The sequence below is a fragment of the Musa acuminata genome, chromosome BXJ1-5, assembly GCF_036884655.1.
Source record: "Musa acuminata AAA Group cultivar baxijiao chromosome BXJ1-5, Cavendish_Baxijiao_AAA, whole genome shotgun sequence".
Lineage (NCBI taxonomy): Eukaryota > Viridiplantae > Streptophyta > Magnoliopsida > Zingiberales > Musaceae > Musa > Musa acuminata.
This window is the reverse complement of record NC_088331.1, coordinates 1,865,001-1,887,170: the sequence shown is the minus strand read 5'-3', so window position 1 is coordinate 1,887,170 and position 22,170 is coordinate 1,865,001. Positions and strand designations below refer to the sequence as shown.

General features: G+C 36.5%; 1 protein-coding gene across 10 annotated transcripts; it reads left to right on the top strand.

Moving 5' to 3' along the window:
* Positions 1–2,454: 2,454 nt before the first annotated feature.
* On the top strand, positions 2,455–19,248 carry LOC135672935 (general negative regulator of transcription subunit 3-like). Of its 10 annotated transcripts, none has more exons than XM_065181453.1 (16): positions 2,455–2,755; positions 2,840–2,971; positions 5,745–5,861; positions 6,843–6,893; positions 7,106–7,195; positions 7,271–7,417; positions 7,542–7,652; positions 9,318–9,395; positions 10,694–11,425; positions 11,699–11,869; positions 15,439–15,601; positions 15,676–15,803; positions 17,744–18,022; positions 18,130–18,264; positions 18,401–18,582; positions 18,911–19,248. In XM_065181453.1, exons 1-16 carry the CDS (start codon positions 2,663–2,665, stop codon positions 18,975–18,977), a joined length of 2,676 nt encoding a protein of 891 aa, XP_065037525.1. In that variant the 5' UTR covers positions 2,455–2,662; the 3' UTR covers positions 18,978–19,248. The 10 variants fall into 10 exon arrangements, with proteins under 10 accessions (XP_065037525.1, XP_065037523.1, XP_065037524.1 ...); XM_065181451.1 differs by having other exon boundaries at positions 5,724–5,861; XM_065181452.1 differs by having other exon boundaries at positions 2,491–2,755; positions 10,673–11,425.
* Positions 19,249–22,170: the final 2,922 nt, after the last annotated feature.

Genomic DNA, 22,170 nt, shown 5'->3' with positions numbered 1-22,170 from the left:
TTATCTCTCTTGAGTCCACCAATAATGACATCAATTTCCAAAGTCGAGGTGAGGGTTCTTGATGTTTTTGGATAAATCACATGAGATGTCCCTAGTATACGAGTTCTTCAATTTGTAATTTTAAATCGTTAGAAAAATAAGAAAAACTATAGGTTCATTATCTCTATGTTATTGCCCTAGTGAAATAGACATTATTTATATCTCGAGTAAAAATAATTAAAATAGTTACACTTGTTTTAGAAACATATTGAAAATATGCAAATTAGAATTTGAATGTTCTAAAATTCACATAAAATATAAAATAATTATTGTTTCATTATATGGATGGCGTTATCATGCTATGTTGAACATGCGAGATAAATTTTATATCATTATACTCCTCTTTAGAATAATGTCAAAAATATGGTAACTTTTAATCTAAAGATCTCAAAATTTACATAAAATAAAAAACTATTGATTCACTATCTAAATCTTGTTGTCCTTCTAAGTCTAAGATAAATGAACTATACTTTATGTCATGAAACTTGTTTTTTGAATCATGCCAAAAAACATGAACTAGGGAATTTCTTCCATCACATTTGTGGTTTATTTGCTATTTTTATGAATATAAATGTGTGATCGAATGATACTTGTTGTAGAATGAATCATTTCCTTCGTTGTTCCATCGTAAATGAGCTTTCATATTGCTAAAGAAGGATGCAGATCCCATAATCTGGAGTAATGACACAAGCAAGTATCATGATGTCATCTACTTCAAACAAAGCTAAACTGCGTAGGTTTTCATGTTCAGCTCCGACCTCAAGAAAGTAGCCGTCACCGGTGCTCAACGGGGCCTGAGCAATTGGTTGTGACAGTTCACAGAGTTATCAGGTGACCTTCTACTACTTCGGAATGTGTTGATCGAGAACCTTATTTACAGAGGGTCAGAGTATGTTAGAATTTACAAGACGGAACGAATCGAAATCATGAGATTGAACTTGAACTCAAAGAGGATGGAATGGATCGAAATCTTGAAGCTAAACGGGTTGAAAGCTCTCCGGAGAAGGTAGAGAGCATAGGCGACCACGTAATCTTTTTCTTGGCATTACTTCTCGCTCATTCTCACGATTGGCTGCCCTACTCCATTACGTTATTACCATCTTCTACTTCTTCTACATCACTTTTGTGATAATTCCTTTCATTCAGTGTTGCTACTTGATTGCTCCCATCACAATTTGCAATGATCTGAGCCGTAATACAAAGATGGATTGTGATAGTGATCCTTCATGGCAGAGCGAGCTGGTACAGTTTGGTTCCGTCACATATGTGCAAGATCATCCACCTTTGGCGGGTCTGGTTTTGGGCTCTGGCTTTCGAGTCGAGTGCTCCTCGGGCTTCGGTCCTTGTACATAGGTCGGGGTCGGGAAGGGGTTCCCGACTTCAACCTCTCCGAAGATCTTATTGGTGTTGAACTGTTGGAGAAAAAACCTCCTCTTGTCTGACCCTCGAGGGGTTTTTATCTTCCCCTCAAGGGGACTGATCATACTTGGATTGTTTTATTATCGTCAGCATTGTACTCGGTCGGTGCCGTCCTAGTTTTCATAGGACGACGCTATGCGAGGTCATCCCGGCCTTTGCGGGTCGGGGGTACTCTGCGGGCATCGTCCCAATATTTCGGAATGACACTGTGCTCGGTCGGTGAATCCTGACTTTTGCGTGACGATATTGTGGGAAGCCGTCCCGCCCTTTGCAGGATGACATCGTACTTGGTGGGTGCTGTGCTGGGTTGGCATCATCTTGGCCTTTGGGGGATGACGCTATGCCGAATCAATCTTTACGGGTCGGTGCGATATACACTCAGTGCCGTCCCGTCCTCTCCGAGACGATGCTATGATTCGTCAGCGCTGTCGGACCTTTACGGGATTTGTGTTAGTTTAGGTATGCCGACCTAGATGCTGATGTGGTAGGTTCCAAGTTGTGTCCTATCAGAGTGGCAAAGTTGTCTGAAAATAATTACTAAGCTACCACTGATTTCCAACTTTGATGGGTCATACATATATCATGAACATAAAAAAGGTGTGTTTTCTTTCCCTTGTGTTCATAATAACTCATTTATATAAAAGAAACAATGTATACTTTTTCCCTCCATGCATCCACTAAAGCTTCTTTCACAAAATTCACTCAAACCAAATAAATCATTCATCTCAGATACACAACAACATATATATATATATATATATATATATATATATATATATATATAATAGTATATTATACAACGAACATAAAATAGAAGGCAATATATGCATATATAAATACGAAAACAAGTATAAAATATATAAATTAGAAAATTAGAAAATTATGTTAGATATATAATAAATAGATTAAATATATAAAATATAATAATTATCAAATTATTTTTTAGTACTTTATATTATATTTTGAAATAATTATAGTATCAATTTGTGAGTAAGACTGCATAAGCTTATCGTCTCGAGTGATCACCGACAAAATAACACCCGACGTAGGTTCATTTTATTGTCGAGGCTGTGAGGTGCCATCCGATTTGCCGATTCCACCATATTGTTCGTTTCCGAAACCTAGAAAGGGGTAAACCCTAAATCCGCCGAGCCCTTTGGATGCGAGAACTCTGCGAGTCGCCGCTCTCTGTCGGGGTTTCACCATGGGCGCCAGTCGGAAGCTGCAGGGTGAGATTGATCGAGTGCTGAAGAAGGTCCAGGAAGGCGTCGACGTCTTCGATAGCATATGGAACAAGGTACTGCCGCGTGGGGATAGGGGAGATCCGCACGATTCTTAGCTTCCCTTTGTGGTTTTGATGGTCTTCGGGTGCTTTTGGTAGGTTTACGACACGGAGAACGCGAACCAGAAGGAGAAATTCGAGGCGGATCTCAAGAAGGAGATTAAGAAGTTGCAGCGGTATCGCGATCAAATCAAGACATGGATACAGTCTAGCGACATCAAGGATAAGAAGGTTAGGGTTTCGTCCTTCCTGTGGACATCTTTGATCTGGCGTACACTGTGACCTCCTTCTGATGTCATGTCTCTGATGTAGCTAGGATTGTTGGTGTCTTTGTTCTTGCCGTTTGTGGGATCTTAATGGTACTGGAAGCTTGACAACTTGATTTCGTGACATGTACTGAGCAGATATTCTTGAAATGATTCTACTCGAAGCAAAAGGGGGAACTTTCTGCTATGTAATTTGGGATCAAAATTCACATTTTCCTAGTGTAAAAAATTTACCTATCTTCTTGTCTCCGTTGGACTTGCCAAGTAATAACATGCTAAATACAAATCGGATACGGTGTTTTAAGATAAATACATCACATTTACTTTCTTAACACTAAAGTTTGTAGCTCTCTGTCATTTTTGCTGGATCTTTCAGCGAGTTTTTCTTATAGTTCTCAATATTGATCGGCTAAACAAACTTGTGGTTTGAAAACCATTCTTTTATTTTGTTTATTTATTTATTTTTGACCAACAAGGTGATATTGTGGTGGCTTACGCTGATGGGCTTATCAGCCATTTTTTATAATGGCTGACCTTTTAGAGATTCTTGATTCTTGTTCTCTGTAAATGGTTTTTTTATTTTGTTTCTGCTTCTGGTTGTCAATGGTCCAATATTTTTATGTCAATCGAACGTACATACTGACTTGTTGGTTTCACTGGTTTATGTTCCTCTATTTTCTGTGGTGCTTGTATAATGTTATGTTGGTACATGCTGAAATCCCATATCTGCTTATTAAATTCATATTTTGTCTTGTTGAGACATTTTTTAATTTAATTCTATAACAGGATCTTTTTGTATCATTAGATTAAAATATACTAGTTAAATTCAAAAACTGTATGGTGTTTTCGTTGTCAACAATGAGAGAAAAGAGTTGATTGAAGATGATTTTGTTAAAAAGTTAAAGACATAATAAAAGTGAAGTTGTCCATTTTGCTTGCTGTGTGATCGTTTAGAATAAAATACAAAGTTCACCACATGACTGCAAGGCAACCTATGACTTTGTGATAAAAAAGCCGAGCATAAGGAACAATGTATCCAATTGCATTCAGACTTGAGGTGAAGATGTTGGGTTATATGACTTATGTAAGGAATGGGGAAAAACACTTACTGGTTGGCAACTGAAGAAGTTTCCCTTGGAAATAAAGAAAAACATGTGACTTGGTTCAAATCTGTCCTGAGGTCAAATATGTTTGCAAAGCACATGCCTCAAATCAGGTTAGAGGTTTCTGGAGATGCAAGGAGCTAACAAAATAGCAAGTTACATGTTTGAAGTCACTGTCCTTGACAAAGCTAAACAGTGGGAATTGATGCATGTGGCAATAATCTATGTTGAATTTAGACAGACAAAACTAGGAGTCATGTTGTAAGCATTCAGTTTTTAGTATTGCAACACATCCATAGAGTCCTTGAAACGTGACTCAATGGTCAAACCCTGACAAGACCTGGCCACTACCACATGTGATGCAAAGCCTCAGACAGCAATAATTGGCTCTGATCTTGACCGAGACAGACAGGGCATTGATTTTGAAAGCATAAATTGTGATTTACCAGGACGGGGAAAACATCTAACGTTGATAGGATAAGAGGACAATACTTTCTCTTTTCTGGATATGGTCTTCTAAAGCAAGTCTTAAGGCAATTCGGAGGAGACTAGATATTTCTATGTGGTCATAGATGTTTCAGGAATTGGACTGTCTGCTGGACAGCAACAGGCTCTGATACTCGTGTAATGAAAAATAAGTTGATCCCAACATTCGGTATGGCTGGCTAGCCCCATTCCATTGGGTAACAACCTCCAAAGGCTCCAGTGCCTGGCTTCGCTAAAGAATGACAACTAGATAGTGATTGGCAGAGATCTAATCCTAGTAATTTAGGAATTTAGTATTAGTTTTCACTTTTCAATAATAATGATGACTATTACCCTAGAGGCAGGATCAGGCAGTTATTTCCTGAATTCTGAGTTATACTAATTTGGTTCTCTATTTTGGTCCTTTGAAGGTCCTTTCCCTTGAAGAACAGGGACCCTAGTTGGGAGGGGGTTGTTCCTAACAGCATTTTTTTTTTGTAGCATAATTTGGTTTAAATTCTCACAAAAATTTCTAGTTTACATTGTCAAGAAAATTGTATAAGCAGAGAATCCCTTGATTTGTCTTGTTGGATTAGTTGCTTATGATTGAATTTAGTAGTGTTTGTCCATAAGACTATGTGGTGTGTATCTAGTTTACCCTGTCAAATGAAGATGGTATAGTGGAGTATCATGATTAGTCAATCTGGTTGGACTAGTTGCATATGATTAATTTAGATGTGTGTCCATAATGCATTGTGCTGTGCCACATTACTGTTCACAAGTTTTTCTGAGCTCAGATGTTTTGTGATGTGGTACTTTAGTTTAGCAACTTATAAATTACAGAGGAGGTTATATTCTTGACAACGAGTGTCATTGAAAGTTTTTCGAAAATGTTATTAGCTTATATTTATTGAAACAAAATATTACGATGCATAGATTGATGTTGTATGCTCTTTAGTCATTGCACTCATCTTTATATAAGATTCTTCTGCATTTTCCAATCACTTTTAGAAGGTATATTCAACCATTTTTTTATTTTCTTCTGCTGAATTTATTATAGTTGAACTGTGCTATTAAAATGCTGCACTTTAAATTTGAGGTTTATGGTTCTGGGGTTGACAGTCAATTTTGTGATATACCTTGACATAGGTTAGTGCCTCTTATGAGCAGGCTCTTATGGATGCTCGCAAGCTCATTGAACGTGAAATGGAAAGATTTAAGGTTTGTGAGAAGGAGACAAAAACAAAAGCCTTCTCCAAGGAAGGATTAGGTCAGCAACCTAAGACAGTAAGTTGCATGTTGTCCTTTACCTACTATTAATGCAATTTACAAGAAGTCACTTATTTTTTGATCATCATGGTCTATATGGCTTGCTTTTTTGACTCTGACATCTATGAAGAAGTGCTTTTTCATTGGCTGACAATCCGATTGTAGCTTCAGAATATGTTGATAAATGAAATTGTCTTTGTTAGGCCTAGTCTGATGCTTATTTGATGGTTTTAAAGAAACATTTGCTTGAGGATCATGCCCATCATGTTTATTTCCTAGGAGGTAGTGTATTTTTTTAATAATGAAACATCTAGTAAATCCCTCTCTTCCATATTCTTAGTATACGTGCACAGAGACCAAAGTCAACATGCATATAAGGTAGATTGAAATAGTGATCTTACTTTTCTGGAAATTAAGCTTAATTTAGCATGGAACAAACCTTTATATGTGATGATTCATTCAACTAATTTGAATACGAATACCAACCATCTAGTAGTTGCTTCGTCTAGCATTCTAGATTGGGCAGATAGAATAATTACAGTTTTCCAAATTAAGAGTAAGATGCAGTTGGGAAGGTGATATTACTAAGAGTTTCCAAACCTGATGATATGAATGGCATGTTGTTGATTTGCATCTATTCGGCATATGTACTAGAATTAGTAAATAAAGATAACATGATATAGAATACCTGGCCTCGGTCTATGTTAACCTGAACATCAATCCTCAAATTATGTTCCAATTTAACTCAGTTTTTATCAGTTGCAAGAATGCTTTAAACTATTTTACTTTATATGTCCCCTTTTTTGTGTCTATTATCTAAGAAGCTAAATCACTCTAGTATCTTTCTGATTGAGTCGATTGTTGTAACTGTTTTTCATTCTATATATGAACCATTATTGGATATAGTTGGTGTGTTCTGACTATTTCAAATCTATCTTTCTTGCCCAATAAGTACTTGACCTCTATTTTGCATGTTTGCAACCTTGCTTTTACTGCCAGGATCCAAAAGAGAAGGCCAAATCGGAAACAAGGGACTGGTTGAACAATGTGGTAAGATGCAATTTTTTAACCACATTATGATTTTGTCCTTCAATTATTGCTTCAGAAGTTTTATAACTTGTTAGTGTTTATTCATTTGTTTGTTTAGGTTCATGAAACTTCATGAATCTTCTGTCTATAGCATTTGACTCCTTTTTGTTCTTTGTGTTGGGTTATACTTGATTCAATTAAAGTCACCAAGTGTTTATGAGAAATTCTTTTAGGTTGGGGATTTGGAGAGTCAGATTGACAATTTTGAAGCTGAGGTTGAAGGGCTTTCTGTAAAGAAAGGGAAAACAAGACCACCTCGGCTGGTAGTTAATTGAACAAATTGTTTTGCCCAATTAACTGTACCACATCGTTCGCTTATACTGAAGATCTTCTTTCAGACGCATTTGGAAACATCTATTGCGAGGCACAAAGCTCACATTTTGAAATTGGAGTTGATTTTAAGATTATTGGATAATGATGAATTGAGTCCTGAACAGGTTAATGATGTTAAAGATTTTCTAGAAGATTATGTTGAACGGAATCAGGTACGTCTTTGTTTTCAATTCTATTTGGAGTCTTTTTTTCCACTATTGTTTCTGACATTCTATGAAAATCTCTTAAATACGTTTAGCTGGCTTTAGTTTGATTCATTCTCAATTATTTTTGAAGGACGATTTTGATGAATTTGGTGATGTTGATGAGCTTTACAGCTCTCTGCCACTAGAAAAGGTGGAAGCCCTAGAAGATCTTGTTTCACTTGGTCCTTCCAGTCTTGCTAAGGTAACTTGTCTTTCCAACAAGTATTGTTTATTTTATATTTTCTTCTTTTTGAGCATGAATATGTTCACCGCTTAAAATTGGTGTAAAAACGAATTCTGTTTAGACGTCTTGATGGGGTTTGTTCTGCTTTTAGTTGTGGAAGAACATGTAGTTTATTGGCTTGTTTCTTGTCATATTTTTTTCTTATTTGAAGACATAAGAAGGGCTTCATCCCAGACGCATTTTTCATGATTGAACTCGTTGGTTGTATTTTGGAAGGTTTTGCCTCTAATTAGATCATCTTGGAGCTTTACATGATTCTGGATTTTGCATCATTTGCGAGATCAAAGAATTTTTTTTTTTTACTTCTAATAAGGATTGTTATGGTATCTTATTTGAAATTGTCAACTTATTATCCATGGCATTCAGCTATTAATGACCAATATCTCTATTGATTGAAGTACGATTTCTCTAGCAATTCTAGTGTACCAAGACATACCAAGTGTATCATATTAGTCCATCTGGATTCTGGTAGGAACTGTAGTGCATAGTCTCTGATCAGTTTACCCTTCTTGTAAATGTGTTCTGGGCCTTGGGTTGTGATTCTCTATAAGTTTTGTGTCATGAATAATTGCAGCAGGTAATTTGAAATCTCAATGTTAGGAAATGAGCTTATAAAATGTCCAACTATTTTTACCTGTACTAGAATCCTATAAGATCTGTGTGATATGATACAACTTGGTAAAGTGCTGTTGGCAATGATGGGTACATCCATGTACTATTAATACTGTTGGACTGCCATGGTTGTTGTGGACTGGTAATTAAATCCAAATGTGTTCAATGAACACAATAATAACGACATTTAATGGTCCCAATTATTTCAGCTTCATGGATCTGTTGCTTCCGAGCTTTTATGAGGATAATATCACTGGCTAAACTAGTGGTCATCGAATCTCTTCTTATTATTAATAGGAATGTCAAATATGGCTTTTGTTTGTCTGATGAATGTCTAATATGGCCTTTGTTTCTCTGATCAATTCATTCATTATAATATTAAATAACATTTATAAGAACCAGAACTGAAATGTGGCATGCATGGATGCCACATCACCATGTCAAACTGATACAGGCTCATGGAACTATACATACAACATGATACAGTATCATATGGATTGTGAACCTAACATGCCGGTGGTCTACCAAGTGACATGATATATAATGTTAAGTCCTAAATCCTAATAAACTCGTTGGTTCCATGTTTGTTATTACTTCTTTTAGTTGCAAAGTCAGGTTCAATATATATTTTGGCAACTCCTATCGTATTTCTATACTCTGATGTTTATGTACTCATAGTATCCAACCAAAACAATATATTGCATGCACAAGTGAAAAATTTTGTAATTCGTTTTTGTACTTATCGAAGCCTATGAAGCTTTAAATTTACTTTTGTATGGAATTGTGGGTGTTGAGTTTGTCATTAAAATCCATATTTCTGCTATCAACTTGAGTGGTTCAATATCTTCCTGTTTGTTTACTACATATTTAGCATTATAGTTTCATAACCCTTTTTTGGTTCTTCCCCATATTTTAATAATTTTTGTATATATTGATGATTGTCATATTATATTTTTTCTGAAAGATTACTAACTTTTTAAATTATTTTTTGAATCTTTTCTTGTTCAGCAGGGCGTTGCTTCTGTTTCAACTGCTAGTGCACTTTTAGGCTTGAAGAATGCTGTAGCCAGTTCGGCTGCTCAGTTATCTGTATGTCTTATTTAATGAGCAATAATGGACACAACATGAATGAATTTTAATTGTTAGACTATGTCACAAATATTTGCTTTTTAATAGTGCTAGTCAGTAAATGGTCGAGCCCAATATATAGTGGACCTTTCCTGCTTGTAGGTTTTGTAACAGCATAGTTCACCCTTTTACTTGATCCTTAGAGTGGCTCAAATATATTACATTTATTTATTTTTTTGATAGTACTAGTTAATAAATGATCAAAATCAATATTTAGAAGCAAGGATTGAAATTTTGTATTGCATCGGAGTTTTGACATTTGCTCGGTATGGTATGATATTGTATACCGAGCGGTATATATATATATATATATATATATATATATATATATAAAGTAAAAAATTCTTTTTCGGCGATCTCGCCTCTCTTCTACCCACGCGGGGTGCCTCTCTCTCTCTCTCTCTATATATATATATATATATATATATAAGTAAAAAAAAATTCTGCAACGTTGCCTCTCTTCTCCCCACATGGGGTGACGTTGCCTCTTCTCCCAGCGACGCCGAGATTCTTCTCCCCACGCAGATGAGAGGTCATCGACAGACGAGGAGGGAGAGCGGCGTAGGTACTCCTCTTCTCCCTTTTCTTTCTTCCCCTTCTCCCTCTTCTTTCTTCTTCCTCGATCACCCCTCTTCTTTCTTCTTCCTTGGTCATCGACGGTACCGCTCGGTACGGGCAGTATTATTCGAAATTAAAGACCTTATTTAGAAGGAGGTCCCTGCTTGTGAATTCACCCTTCTATTTGTCCATAAATAGGACCTTGCTTGTACCATAGACATTTTTAGTTAGATGATTTTCACTTGCAGCTGATACTTACCTACCAAATGTAAGTAAGTATACCTCCCAAGGTAGTGCGTATAACTACCAGAATCGTGTCTAAATCTGTTTCTTTACTTGTTATACTTGTTTGGATAGAGCATTGTTATGTTCATTGTAATTCCTTTTTGTGTGTTGTATGTGTTTATATAGTCCGCGTGGACTGATATCTGAATAGAAAGTTCTTAGTGTTTATAATTTATAGAACATAGATGTCTTGGTGGAAGGCTTGTGCAGTAAAACATCCATTTTAAAATAATTTTTATAATATCTATGCTTTTTCTGGTTATTATATTTGTTAAACTTGTTCTAAATGTTTATATTTTTTTAGATTTTTCTTCTTCATGGCCTACTATTAGACCTTTGAAAAATGCATAGACTTTTGGTGATGGTTCTGCATAATGGGTCTTATATTTTATCAGTTAACACAGATCATATCTCAGGACCAAGGTGATGATGCAGCTTCTCCGGAAAGTAACGCTGATGTTGCACCAAAAACCCCACCTTCAAAAAGTGGAGCTATGGTGACTGTGGTATCAACAGCTCCTCCTGGTATAAGTTCTGGGATATCAGTGGGGACCAGTTCATCTGCAACTGCTAATGTTCCTGTGCGTCCATCAGTTGCTGGACCAACAGTTGCAGCTATACTTTCTGTGCCACCAAATGTTCGAGGCGTTATAGAGAACTCATCTGCTGCTGTTTCTTCTCCTCCTAATTCATCCAGCTCACTTAAGGAGGATGATAATATGACCTTCCCTGTGCGTAGATCTTCACCAGCCATCCCTGAAATTGGAATAGCGAAAGGCATTAGCCGAGGGATCTCTAATCAACCATCAATTAGTACTTCGATGACTTTCAGTTCAGCTGGTGGAATCACTGGAAATGTTTCTCTTGGTTCTGTTCCTCCATTATCTGATTTGTCTAAGCGAAATGTGTTAAATGTTGATGAGAGAATTGGGAGTAGTGGGCTTGCACAGCCTCTGTTGTCGTTTCCTCTGGATAACAGAATTCTCTTGCAGTCGTTGCCAAGGACCAATGATGGAGCTGGTTCAAATGATTCTAGTAATGTTGGAGAGGGTTCTACTGCTGGAGGAAGAGTCTTTTCACCTTCAGTTGTCTCTGGGATTCAATGGAGACCTCAAAGTGCAACTTCTTTTCAGAATGCAAGTGAGAATGTATGTTTTTTGGTTAATATCCCATAAAACAGTTATTTAGTATGGTTTTTTATAATTTTTATTAGGTCAATGTTATTTCTCTTGGTCACCATACTAGATCTAATATTTGATGGTTTGTGGGAACTCTTGTGCACTACGCTCCCTTTTAGAAATTTCTTTACATGCTACCACCTGTAAAGCATTATTTGGAATTGTGTTGGACTTCCATTTGTCATGGTTTTGTTTTGCTTGCTTGGGAGCCTGAGGTCCCAGCTTGATGAATTCTCTCTTCAGGGCCAATTTCGTGGGCGTCCTGAGATAGCTCCTGACCAGAGGGAGAAATTTCTGCAACGGCTCCAACAAGTGCAGCAACAAGGGCATAGTAATCTTCTTAGCGGGCCACATCTCTCTGGTGCTAGTCACAAGCAGTTTACCACACAACAGCAGAATTCACTTTTACAACAGGTAATTCTTTCTTTTTCAAATGTTAAAAAATGTAATGCAGTTTTTCCTTCTCATGAAAAGGTCTTTGGTTCCACCATTTGCAAACTTTTCTCCATGCTGTTATTGTTATTATATGCTTTTGTTTTACTAATGAAAGATTATTTTTGAAGTTAAACAAATGTGTAGCAGATTGATGTTTTTTCCCTTTCACTCTAATGTTTTTCAACCATAATGTGGAACTACTTTTGTGGTGCCTGTGCATCTTCAATGTAAATTGTTGCTCATATGGCGCAAGTAAATGGTTGGTTGCACTTCCTAAAAGAATCAATCTTGTCTCTTGTTCGTATTACTATTAGTTAAAGAGTGTGGTTTTTCGTATCGATCGACTATCATTGTAGTTCATTAAAATACTCTTATCACCTTTGTGTTAGTAAATAATAGTGTTCCAAAAAGGTGCTCGGGCGAGGCGAGGCCAAGCACCTCATACAGTTGTCGAGCGATGCACCTTAATGAACACTGCGTAGGCTCTCGCCTGAACCTAGGTGCCCTAGGCACCCGGTTTAAAGTGAGCAATTAAACTAGATGGTCAACTTTGGATCGATTGAATAGTAACTCGGTTGGTTCAATTAAATCAACCACGCATAGTAAATAGTAATATTAACCACCTCGGACCCATAAACCTTAGGTACTTCACCGCCTTGACTCACCTATGGTCCCGTTGCTAACTTCGTGTGAGCCTCTGCTTCTGCAGCGGATGCATAGGTCCAACACTTCCTCTATCGTCAACGAAACCATCCAAATCTCTTGTTGTTGTAGCTTTTGTGTGTAGTTCCCTACGACGCTGTTGCTTTTGTGTGCAACTCCTTCCTCTGCCGAGGGATAGGACTGCAACTTCCTCTGTCATTGATGGACACATTAGAAGCTTCCTTTGCCCCTGTCGTGGTCGTTCGTAGCTTCCTTCGTTGCCACTACTATTGTTGCCATCGTCCGAAGGTTCCTCTATCACTGTTGCTCTCTCCTTTCCCATGGTCTATTGTCGATGATTCTTTTCCCCCTCTTTAATGTTATGACTATTGTTAATTGCGGATTAAATATTGTTAACAGTGGATTGTTAATCCTTAACTGATATTAAAACCAAGGTTTGCAATTTCGAATGGTACCCCCCGTATTGAGCGGTACATACCGGTCCGTTAGTTGACCGACACGTGGATCGCTTGCTATTGGGCGGTATCAACTTGGTTGTGGTGAGGCAAGGCGAGGAAGAGGCATTTGAAGAAGAGGGAGAAACTTTGAGAAATAGTTCCCGGCGTTGCCTCCTCCTCCTTCGTTGTCTTCTTCTTCGCTGTGGCGCCCGTTGCCATCGCTCCCTTGACGCCGTAGCTCTTTGGCGCTCACTGCTATCGTTCCCTTGACACCGAAGAAGATTCTTCTTCTTCCGCTCCTTCGCTGCGGTGCCCACTGCCATCCCTAGATGCCACTGCTCTTCGGCGCCCGCTGCCATTGTTCCCTCGGACATCGAAGAAGATTCTTCTTCTTCTGCTCCTTCGCTGCAGCGCTCGTTGCCATCCCTCGACGTTGCAATTATTTGCCTGGGGTTCGAGTGGGCACTGCTAAGTTATATATATTTATATATATTTAATATCTTTTAAATATAATATATTTAATATCTTTTAAATATAATATATTTAATATCGTTTTAAGCGTACCATCGTTAACTATTTTAATTTTATGTGATTATATATATATATTTATTTAATATTAAAATTAATTTTAATATTTTTAAACATACCGTTCAGAATGCCCATACCTTTCTTTGTTGCTGTTGTTGCTATCGCTATCGTTGTTCTCAATCAACAACCTCCGTTTCCTTAGTCCTCACATTGGTCTCTACTCTTCTCACATCGACTCAGTATATTGTTAACAGTATATTAACAATATACTATTAATAGTATTTTTTTATTTATTAAATTAATAATATATTATTTCAATTTTAATACTGTTAATATTTATTTATTTGAAATTATTGTTAGGGTTTCAAGATAAATGACTTTGATGTAAAGTTTTATTGTTTTGAATTTTGAGACTTTTGTTAATATGACATTGTGACTTTGTACTTTAGATTTTCTTAATTTAATGTCATATTTTATTTAAATAATTATATTTATTAATTATATTATAATTTTTATATTATAATATTTTAGAGCCCCTTACTTCGCTTGGGCGAGTGCCTAGCATCTCAGGCATTTTGGGGCTTTGGCGTCTTTTGGTGCCTAGCATTTTTTAAATCATTGCTGGGGTGGGCACCTAGGCGAGCATTTAGCGTATTGGGTGTTTTGGAGCCTTGACGCCTAGCACTTTTAAAAACACTGGTTTGAAGCTTTGTAGGAGCTATACCACACTCTCTTGGGCCTACTCCATTAATGGCGGGAAGCTTGGAAGGTTAATTTTAGTCAAGAACCAACCAATAGAGATCCAAGGTTTGATTCAGTCTAGGTTGAATGAGTTGCATCATAAGACATTATTACACTTGCATCCCCCCCTGTATACGTAGAGACTGCATTTCCAGATAACTTTCATCCACACTTAACAGAATTAACAAAATGTCATAGACCTGTTTGATTATATTCCTTCAGATATGTGATCCTATTGTTAGCTTTGTCCTTCCAAATTGTCATTAAAAGTGATAGGTATAGTTCTAGCATGGATGTACATATGTGGACTCATTCTTCTATGTTCATGTACCCATCAGACATATATTCAGAGAAATGCATATGTGCATAAGTAGACCTCATTGTGTCGACTAATTTGCTTTGTATCACCATCCTAGCATTAGTATCCAGCATGCATGTCATTATCACTTCAGTTTTTTTGGTATGTCTGTAGCTCTTTTGATCAAGTCCATGTGGGAAGTACTTATGCACAAAATTTGCATATTGTCACTGGTTTTTATTCGGAAATCTATATACACTAGCTTCTACTGAAGAATGCATAGTTGTAACTTGTGATGCATACGAGTACACAAGCATCACTAATGCAATTGAGAAAATCGGATGCTTTTGCTATGGATCTTGCTTTTTATTCACAATGAAGCATTAGGTACATTGAAAAAGCATCAAGAACAATTTGTCAGGCATGTGGAATGTCAAACTTCTTTAATTAAACGCGCTTCAATTAAGTATTTGCCATTTATCAAGAATTTTTGCATGTGTATGTAGTCATTGTTTGTCTAAATGGCATTTGGGTGCATAATATTCTTGTCATCCTACTTTCTTTCGGACTGTTTTATATCAATCTTGCTGCCTTCAAAGTTTGATGTGTATATTTTTCTAATAAAATGCATCCACGGCACAGTTACCAGTTCTCTTGGCATATATCACCTTGGATTTATGACTTCAAAACTCTTTTTGCTAGAAATTATTTATTTCTGAGCATGTACAAGTTGCTTCTGTATCCTAGACATGTACCTTCAGGATAAATAGTGCTTTTGAAAGAAAGGTTTATGTGGGAAAGAAAGGTTTTTGTGGCAATGCTTTTTAATCTTGTTCTTTCTGTAACTTCACTAATGTTTCATGACCTTTATATGTATGCAGTTTAGTCCTCAAAGCACTTCTGTTTCACCCCATGTTGGCCTAGGGCTTGGAGTTCAGGGAGCAGGGCTTGTGTCTGTTAGTTCGGCTGCACAACAGCAACCAACTCCTGTTCTTCAACCGTCCTCCCAACATCCCTTGGTTTCAACTGTAACAAAAGATGGAGGTACCTTAAATTTTTTTTTTCACATTCTGTTTCAAGAAAAATCTTTCTTACCCTATCATCATATAAAAAAACAGATTCTGTACATGACAATCCGGAAGACCAGCAGCAACATAATATATCTGAAGATCTGATTGCAGATCCTGCCTCAAGTCCTAGTGTCAACAAGATGATGAGTGATGATGATTTGAAGACATCATATGTGGTAGGGATTTGTGAGCTCAATTCAAAGTAGTCTTACTTTTGATTTGAGACACTTCTTTGTCTTATCTATGCTTACATGTGTTTCCACACATAGGCGAGACATAAGCTTCTAACCTTTAAATCGAGATTTGTGATTTTGCCTGTTATGGTATGGTATGAGTGGTATGCCTGGTACATATTCTATACTGATGAACAGTTTCTATTTTTTTTTTTTAAATTTTCAACCTTTTTCGGATTTTTTTGGGACAACCTAACCTAGATGCCTGGAGTACACACGATTTGGATGTGCCATGACAAGCATCGAAAGGTGCCTGATTGTCCTTGGACCCACTGACTGCATGTGAAAAGGAAGAAGAGAGTATATTCCTTGCCTCCATTGTCATTGCTGACGACAAGACAAATAGATAGACGTATTGTGGGTGGGGGGAACAACAAAACATACTGCTTATTTTTGATATTTAATTAATGTGTTTTGGAAAATTAATTAGTGATTTATATGTAGTATAAATGTTATGGATTAATATTTTACTGTATTTGCATAATTTTTTATATAAACAATATACAGACAGCATAATTTTTTGATTTCATGTAATTAATTTTTGGAGAAGTTTTGTGTCAGAGGATTAATCTGTAAATACTGATTTTAAGAGATTGATAGAAATACTCCAACACTTCATCTTTGTCATACTCCATCTATCACATTCCATGTTATTTTCAGATAGATCATTTTAGTTTATTATTAGGAGAGTTAGCGAATTAACAAACTCCATCTTGATAAATATATGTGATTGATAGGATAGGAATGGCTATATTACTTGGAGCTAAATCTGAGCTAATAAAACCACAGATTTTGAAAAAAGTGGGAAAAACCAATAATTCATGAGAGCATTATTTGTAAAATGACACTAGTCCATAAAGCATTGGATTCGGTAGCATCAACTGCAATAAAGTCCTGCTGAAAATAATTTAGTTATCTTTCAAATAAATGCCTGATAAATGTTTGATCACTAAATTTTAGTCTGTCATACCTTCCAACTTAATTATTGCCAGCCATCTGTCAATTGTTCAAATTTTGAACGCCACCTATCATCTATATCACCATTCACTGTTTCTGACCAATCATCATCACCATCCATTACCATTTATTGTCAAACTTTGCCTTATTGTTTGCCCATCCTAAATAGCTGAAAGCAGATGCTTAACAGTTAGGGTTGTAATGGAGCCAATATTGAATAGTCTGTCTGGCTCTAGCAAACAAGGGCCCATTTTTGCTTTGGTGCATGCTTAGGCTAAGCTTGACTTCCTGGATTTGAACTTAAGCTTGAATTGAGTTAGGATATCTGAGCCAAACTCTAGCAAACAAGGGTCCATTTGTGCTTTGGTGCATGCTTAGGCTGAGCTTGACTTCCTGGATTTGAACTTAAGCTTGAATTGAGTTAGGATATCTGAGCCAAACTCAGCACTAGAGCTTAAGTTCAGCTTGTGTTTAGGTTAAGTTGCACCATGTTAACCTTTATGTTGCCTGTTTTGGTTGTCCTGCTATGTAAAATCCAGGAGCCGACAGTGTCTTCTTTCTCCATGCCAAAGGGCATCTTGGAGGAGTCCCCTGATACCGTGGTCGGTACTTGGGAAGAAGGCGCAGAGGTAGAGGTATCAGCATCCTAAAGGGTATCAGAGTGAGGATGATGAAGAATGAAAGAGAAAGTAGATCTTCCCTACTTTAGGGCTCCCCTCTTATTAGGGCTCTTGTAATCAACTTGGAGATATAGGCAGAGAATCATACTGCAGAAGGTAAAATAAAATGTTTAATCTTAACAACATCACTTCTATTGTTGATTTCTTTAGTTCAAAATTTTCTTTGAAGAAAAACTCAAGTAACAATTGAAAATTATTGATTGAATAAAATTCCTAATTTTTGGAATATCGTTTGGTGGCCATCAGGGAACAAGCACTGTGGCAGTGTCAGAAGTGAATCAATTATCTAGGGATACTGATCTTCCACCTGGTCAGCCATTGCAACCCGGTCAATCTTCTGCTAGCCTTGGTGTGATTGGTAGAAGAAGTGGGTCAGAACTTGGTGCCATTGGTGACAACATTAGTGGTGTAGCTGGGAATTCTGGTGGAATGCACGATCAGATCTACAATCTACAGATGCTTGAAGCTGCATACTACAAACTTCCACAGCCCAGGGACTCAGAACGTGCAAAGAACTATGTTCCGGTGGGGAACTTATTTCCTTTATCATTCTTTAAGCATTCTGTTAGATCTTTTGCAAAATTTTGTCAGATGTTTCAATTTCATTTAATGGTATTTTCTTAATTTTTCAGAGGCATCCTGCAGTGACTCCATCTAGTTATCCTCAAACTCAGGCACCCATAGTTGATAATCCTGCCTTTTGGGAACGACTTGGTCTGGATCCATTGGGCACTGATGCCTTGTTTTTTGCGTTTTACTACCAACAGGTATCAAGTCATTTTTTGTGGTCTTATGATTTAATTTCTGAAGGAATTTCTAGGATTTGTGCTTGTACTAGACACTACGTATGCTACAGAAGTTGCTAGACATTTTGGACTACTGGTCATTCATATATTTCTGCAGAACACTTATCAGCAGTACTTAGCTGCCAGAGAATTGAAAAGGCAGTCATGGAGATTTCACAAGAAATTTAATACATGGTTTCAACGGCATGAGGAGCCAAAAGTCACTAATGATAACTTTGAGAGAGGAAATTATGTATACTTTGATTTTCATATTGCAAACGATGGTTCTCAGCATGGATGGTATGTTACACTGCATCTATTATTCTTTCTGAGATTATCATATTTTAATGAAATGCATATTTTACTTTTTTTGTGTTTCTTTTAGTGTTTTCATTTGATTCTTCATCCAGACTAATTTATTTTTCCTGTAGTCAATCTAAACTTAGTGTATAAATTCTCTGAATATTTATTCTTCAGTCTTACTCTTTTTTTTTTCCTTTCATGAATACAATTCAAAAACATTGGAACATTGTTATGAGACTTATTTTGCTGGCCTTCTGTTTTAGTAATCATATCTTTGCCACCAACCATATCTTGTTGCAATAACTGAAAACTTGTTTGGTTGCAGGTGCCAGAGGATTAAAACCGATTTCACCTTTGAATATGATTTCCTCGAGGATGAACTTGTGGTATAAAATCGCTGAATCACATCTTATTGATCAACAAATTTCAAGTTTTGGTATGTTATAATATGTGCCTGTTCTGTGTTAAAGTAAAGAACATATTTGTGAATCCCAATGGAATGATTGTATCTTTTCAGTTTATTTTAGAATTAAATCTACAACTTTAATTTCATTCGAGATTCCTTTGCTACTTGTCAGTCACCTTTAGAAAAGATCGAGACTGCTTGGTCGTCTGTGATACAATGATGTGATTATATAAAGCATTGATTTATTTTAGGGACAATAGTTTGGTTTTTATCTTGTTCAGTTGTAAGGAAATCTACATTCTTTTATCTCAAATATTTATACAATTAGTTAAATATTCTTCTTTTTTTTCTGATTACAGTAGGGAATGCCGGAGGAGGAGCCTAATGTTCCGTGGCATTTCATTCTATTCAATTAGAAAATATATATTTTCTTGAAGTGTTTTTAGATATCATTTGTCCGATTTAATTTAAACCCAAGCAAAATAATTGATTATGGTACTTAAGGCTTGCTGTCATAGAACACACATATGTATATAGTTTTGTTTGAATAATGGAAGCAAAGGAGAGGAGAGGTGAGGTGATTGGTGGAATCTTCAGGCTGATGTGCGTGAACTCACTGACATCGCTGATTACATCCGCTTTCGTGGTGTTTGCAAGACATGGCGTGCTGCTATTATGGCTGATCTTGGAACATGACTATACAATCAATAGGATCTTCTTCTACTTATTGGATGACACTGCCACAGTGATGGATGCATTAGTTCTTGTCTAATGTGATGGATGGCTGCATTAGTTCTTGTCTAATGTGATGGATGGCTACTTCTTTACCACGAAACTTCATGGTTCATCCTTATCTTGAATCCTCTCACAGGTGCTTCTCTCTCTCTCTCTCTCTCTCTCTCTCTCTCTCCCCGAGTGATCTAGAGTTATTCAAGGAACATTGAACATTTTTACCCATTGATATTGAAGATTGCAATATCTTCAAACCCGTCAGCATATGTTCAAGATTGTGTTATCGTTATCTTATGCGATTGCATACCATGATATCATCTATTTCAAATTAAGTTTTTATGGTGTAGAAGAAATTGCACAGGTTTTCATGTTTAATTCCTTCCTCAACGGGATTTAGCAACCTGTTATTGTGGTTTGTAGAATTATCATGTGAGCTTGTAGTCCTTAAAAAAAAAAACAAATTGATTGAAGATCTTGCTGACCATGGGCTAGAGAATATTAGCATTTTCATAACCGAGAGGATAGAAATCCTAAAGTTGAACTCTGAAAGGCTTATCGCCGCCATCTTTTGAATGAGGCAAAGAGCTTAGGCAACCACATACCTTTTTTAGGTCATAATTCTCAGCTCCATCTCCTGTCTAACTATCCCGTGGAAAATATGCTATTATTTATATAGATAACTTTTATACCATGAATAGCTACAATCAACATGTATAATATTGTAGGTCAGGAATATATGATTTAGAAGAATTCTATCACATTTGTTGAGAATTCTATCACATTTGTAAAATTGTGTGATTGGAAGATATTTCTTGCAGAACTAATAGTTTCCTTCATTACCACATCATGAATGAGATTTCAAATTTATAGAAAGTATCTAAATCCCATAATGTAAAACACAGCATCCTAACATTAACAGTAATATCGCAAGTGTCCTAATATATTAGGATTACAACTATACATGAAAATCCTAATCAACTATCCTGTTTAAATTATAAATGTAGCTATTTAAGAAAATAACAATATATGGGAATACAACTATATACGATTGAAACTTCCATATTCTACAAATACAATTTTCAGATTTTAAAAATATAACCTTCATATATATACAAAAAATGATATTTACTAAACAAATGGTAGAAGCCAAAATTATTGGACTTCTTTTTCTGGGTGGTAAATGATCCTATATATCTCCTAGAATTAGGTTCTAGGATATAGAGTTTCAACTTTCATTATCATGGATGAAGAACTTTTAAAGGGCAAAGGCAAAAGAAAAGCTGAAATCAAAGAAAAGGAGAAAGAAGAGGAGAGAGCTGATTGGTCGAATTTTGCTGCTAATATATTGGAACTCATCGTCGGTCAACTCACTATCGATATTTTTGATTATATTCGTTTTCGTGGCGTATGCAAGACATGGCATTCTAACAACCTTTGCAAGCATCCTCCCCAACTCCCTTGGTTGCTCTCGAGATATGACGACGACATTAGTCGTCTCACCTTCTGCTCCTTATCAGATAACAAATCACACTCGATTCAACTTCCAATAAATGATAGAGTTATCATTGGCTCATATGATGGATGGCTAATTCTCCATCACAAAACTTCTTTCCTTGTTACTATCCTAAATCCTCTCACAAGTGTGCATATCGATCTGCCAATGCTCCCAAGTGATTTTAGATATCTTGGCCCGCCATCGTTAAAGTTCGCAATGTCTTCAAACCCCTCAGTAAAAGATCAGCAATGCATCATCTGCATTATCTATTCCCCAGGCTATACTCTTTTATCTACTCATGTAGGCGAGGATGATGAATGGACCTTGGTGGAACGCACAAGTTTATATTACGATGTCATTTATTTCAAAGGAAGCTTTTATACTGTAAATGATAAAGGACAAATCTCCATGTTCAATTCCTTATTTGAGGAAGTGGCTTTCATCGATCATCGATTGGAAATAATTGGCCCATTTTGGGAATTTGTGGAGTTATCGGGAGAGCTTTTAATCCTTCAAAACATTATGATTATGGACCCTCATGACAATGGGATAGAGAATTTAAGGATTTATATGACAAAGAAGATAAAGATCCGAAAGTTAAATTTGAAAGATCTACTACCATCATTAGAGGAGGTAAAGAGCATAGGCAACCACATACTTTTCTCGGGCATTAATTCTCGTCCCATCACAGTGCCGGTTACTCAATACCCTCGTGAAAAACATGACACTATCTATACACCTCATATTTATATGATGGGTCATGATGAAAAAAATGTACACTGTATGATTGAAATATATGATTTAAAGAACGATTCTTTGAAGCCAATATCACATAATGAACTTGAAAGGATGTGTACTGACGTTTTACCCATGTGGTTTGTACCATCCTTATTTTAGTATATATTTTTACCATCTTAGACAATAACTAAGTCTTACTATCCCCATACTATAA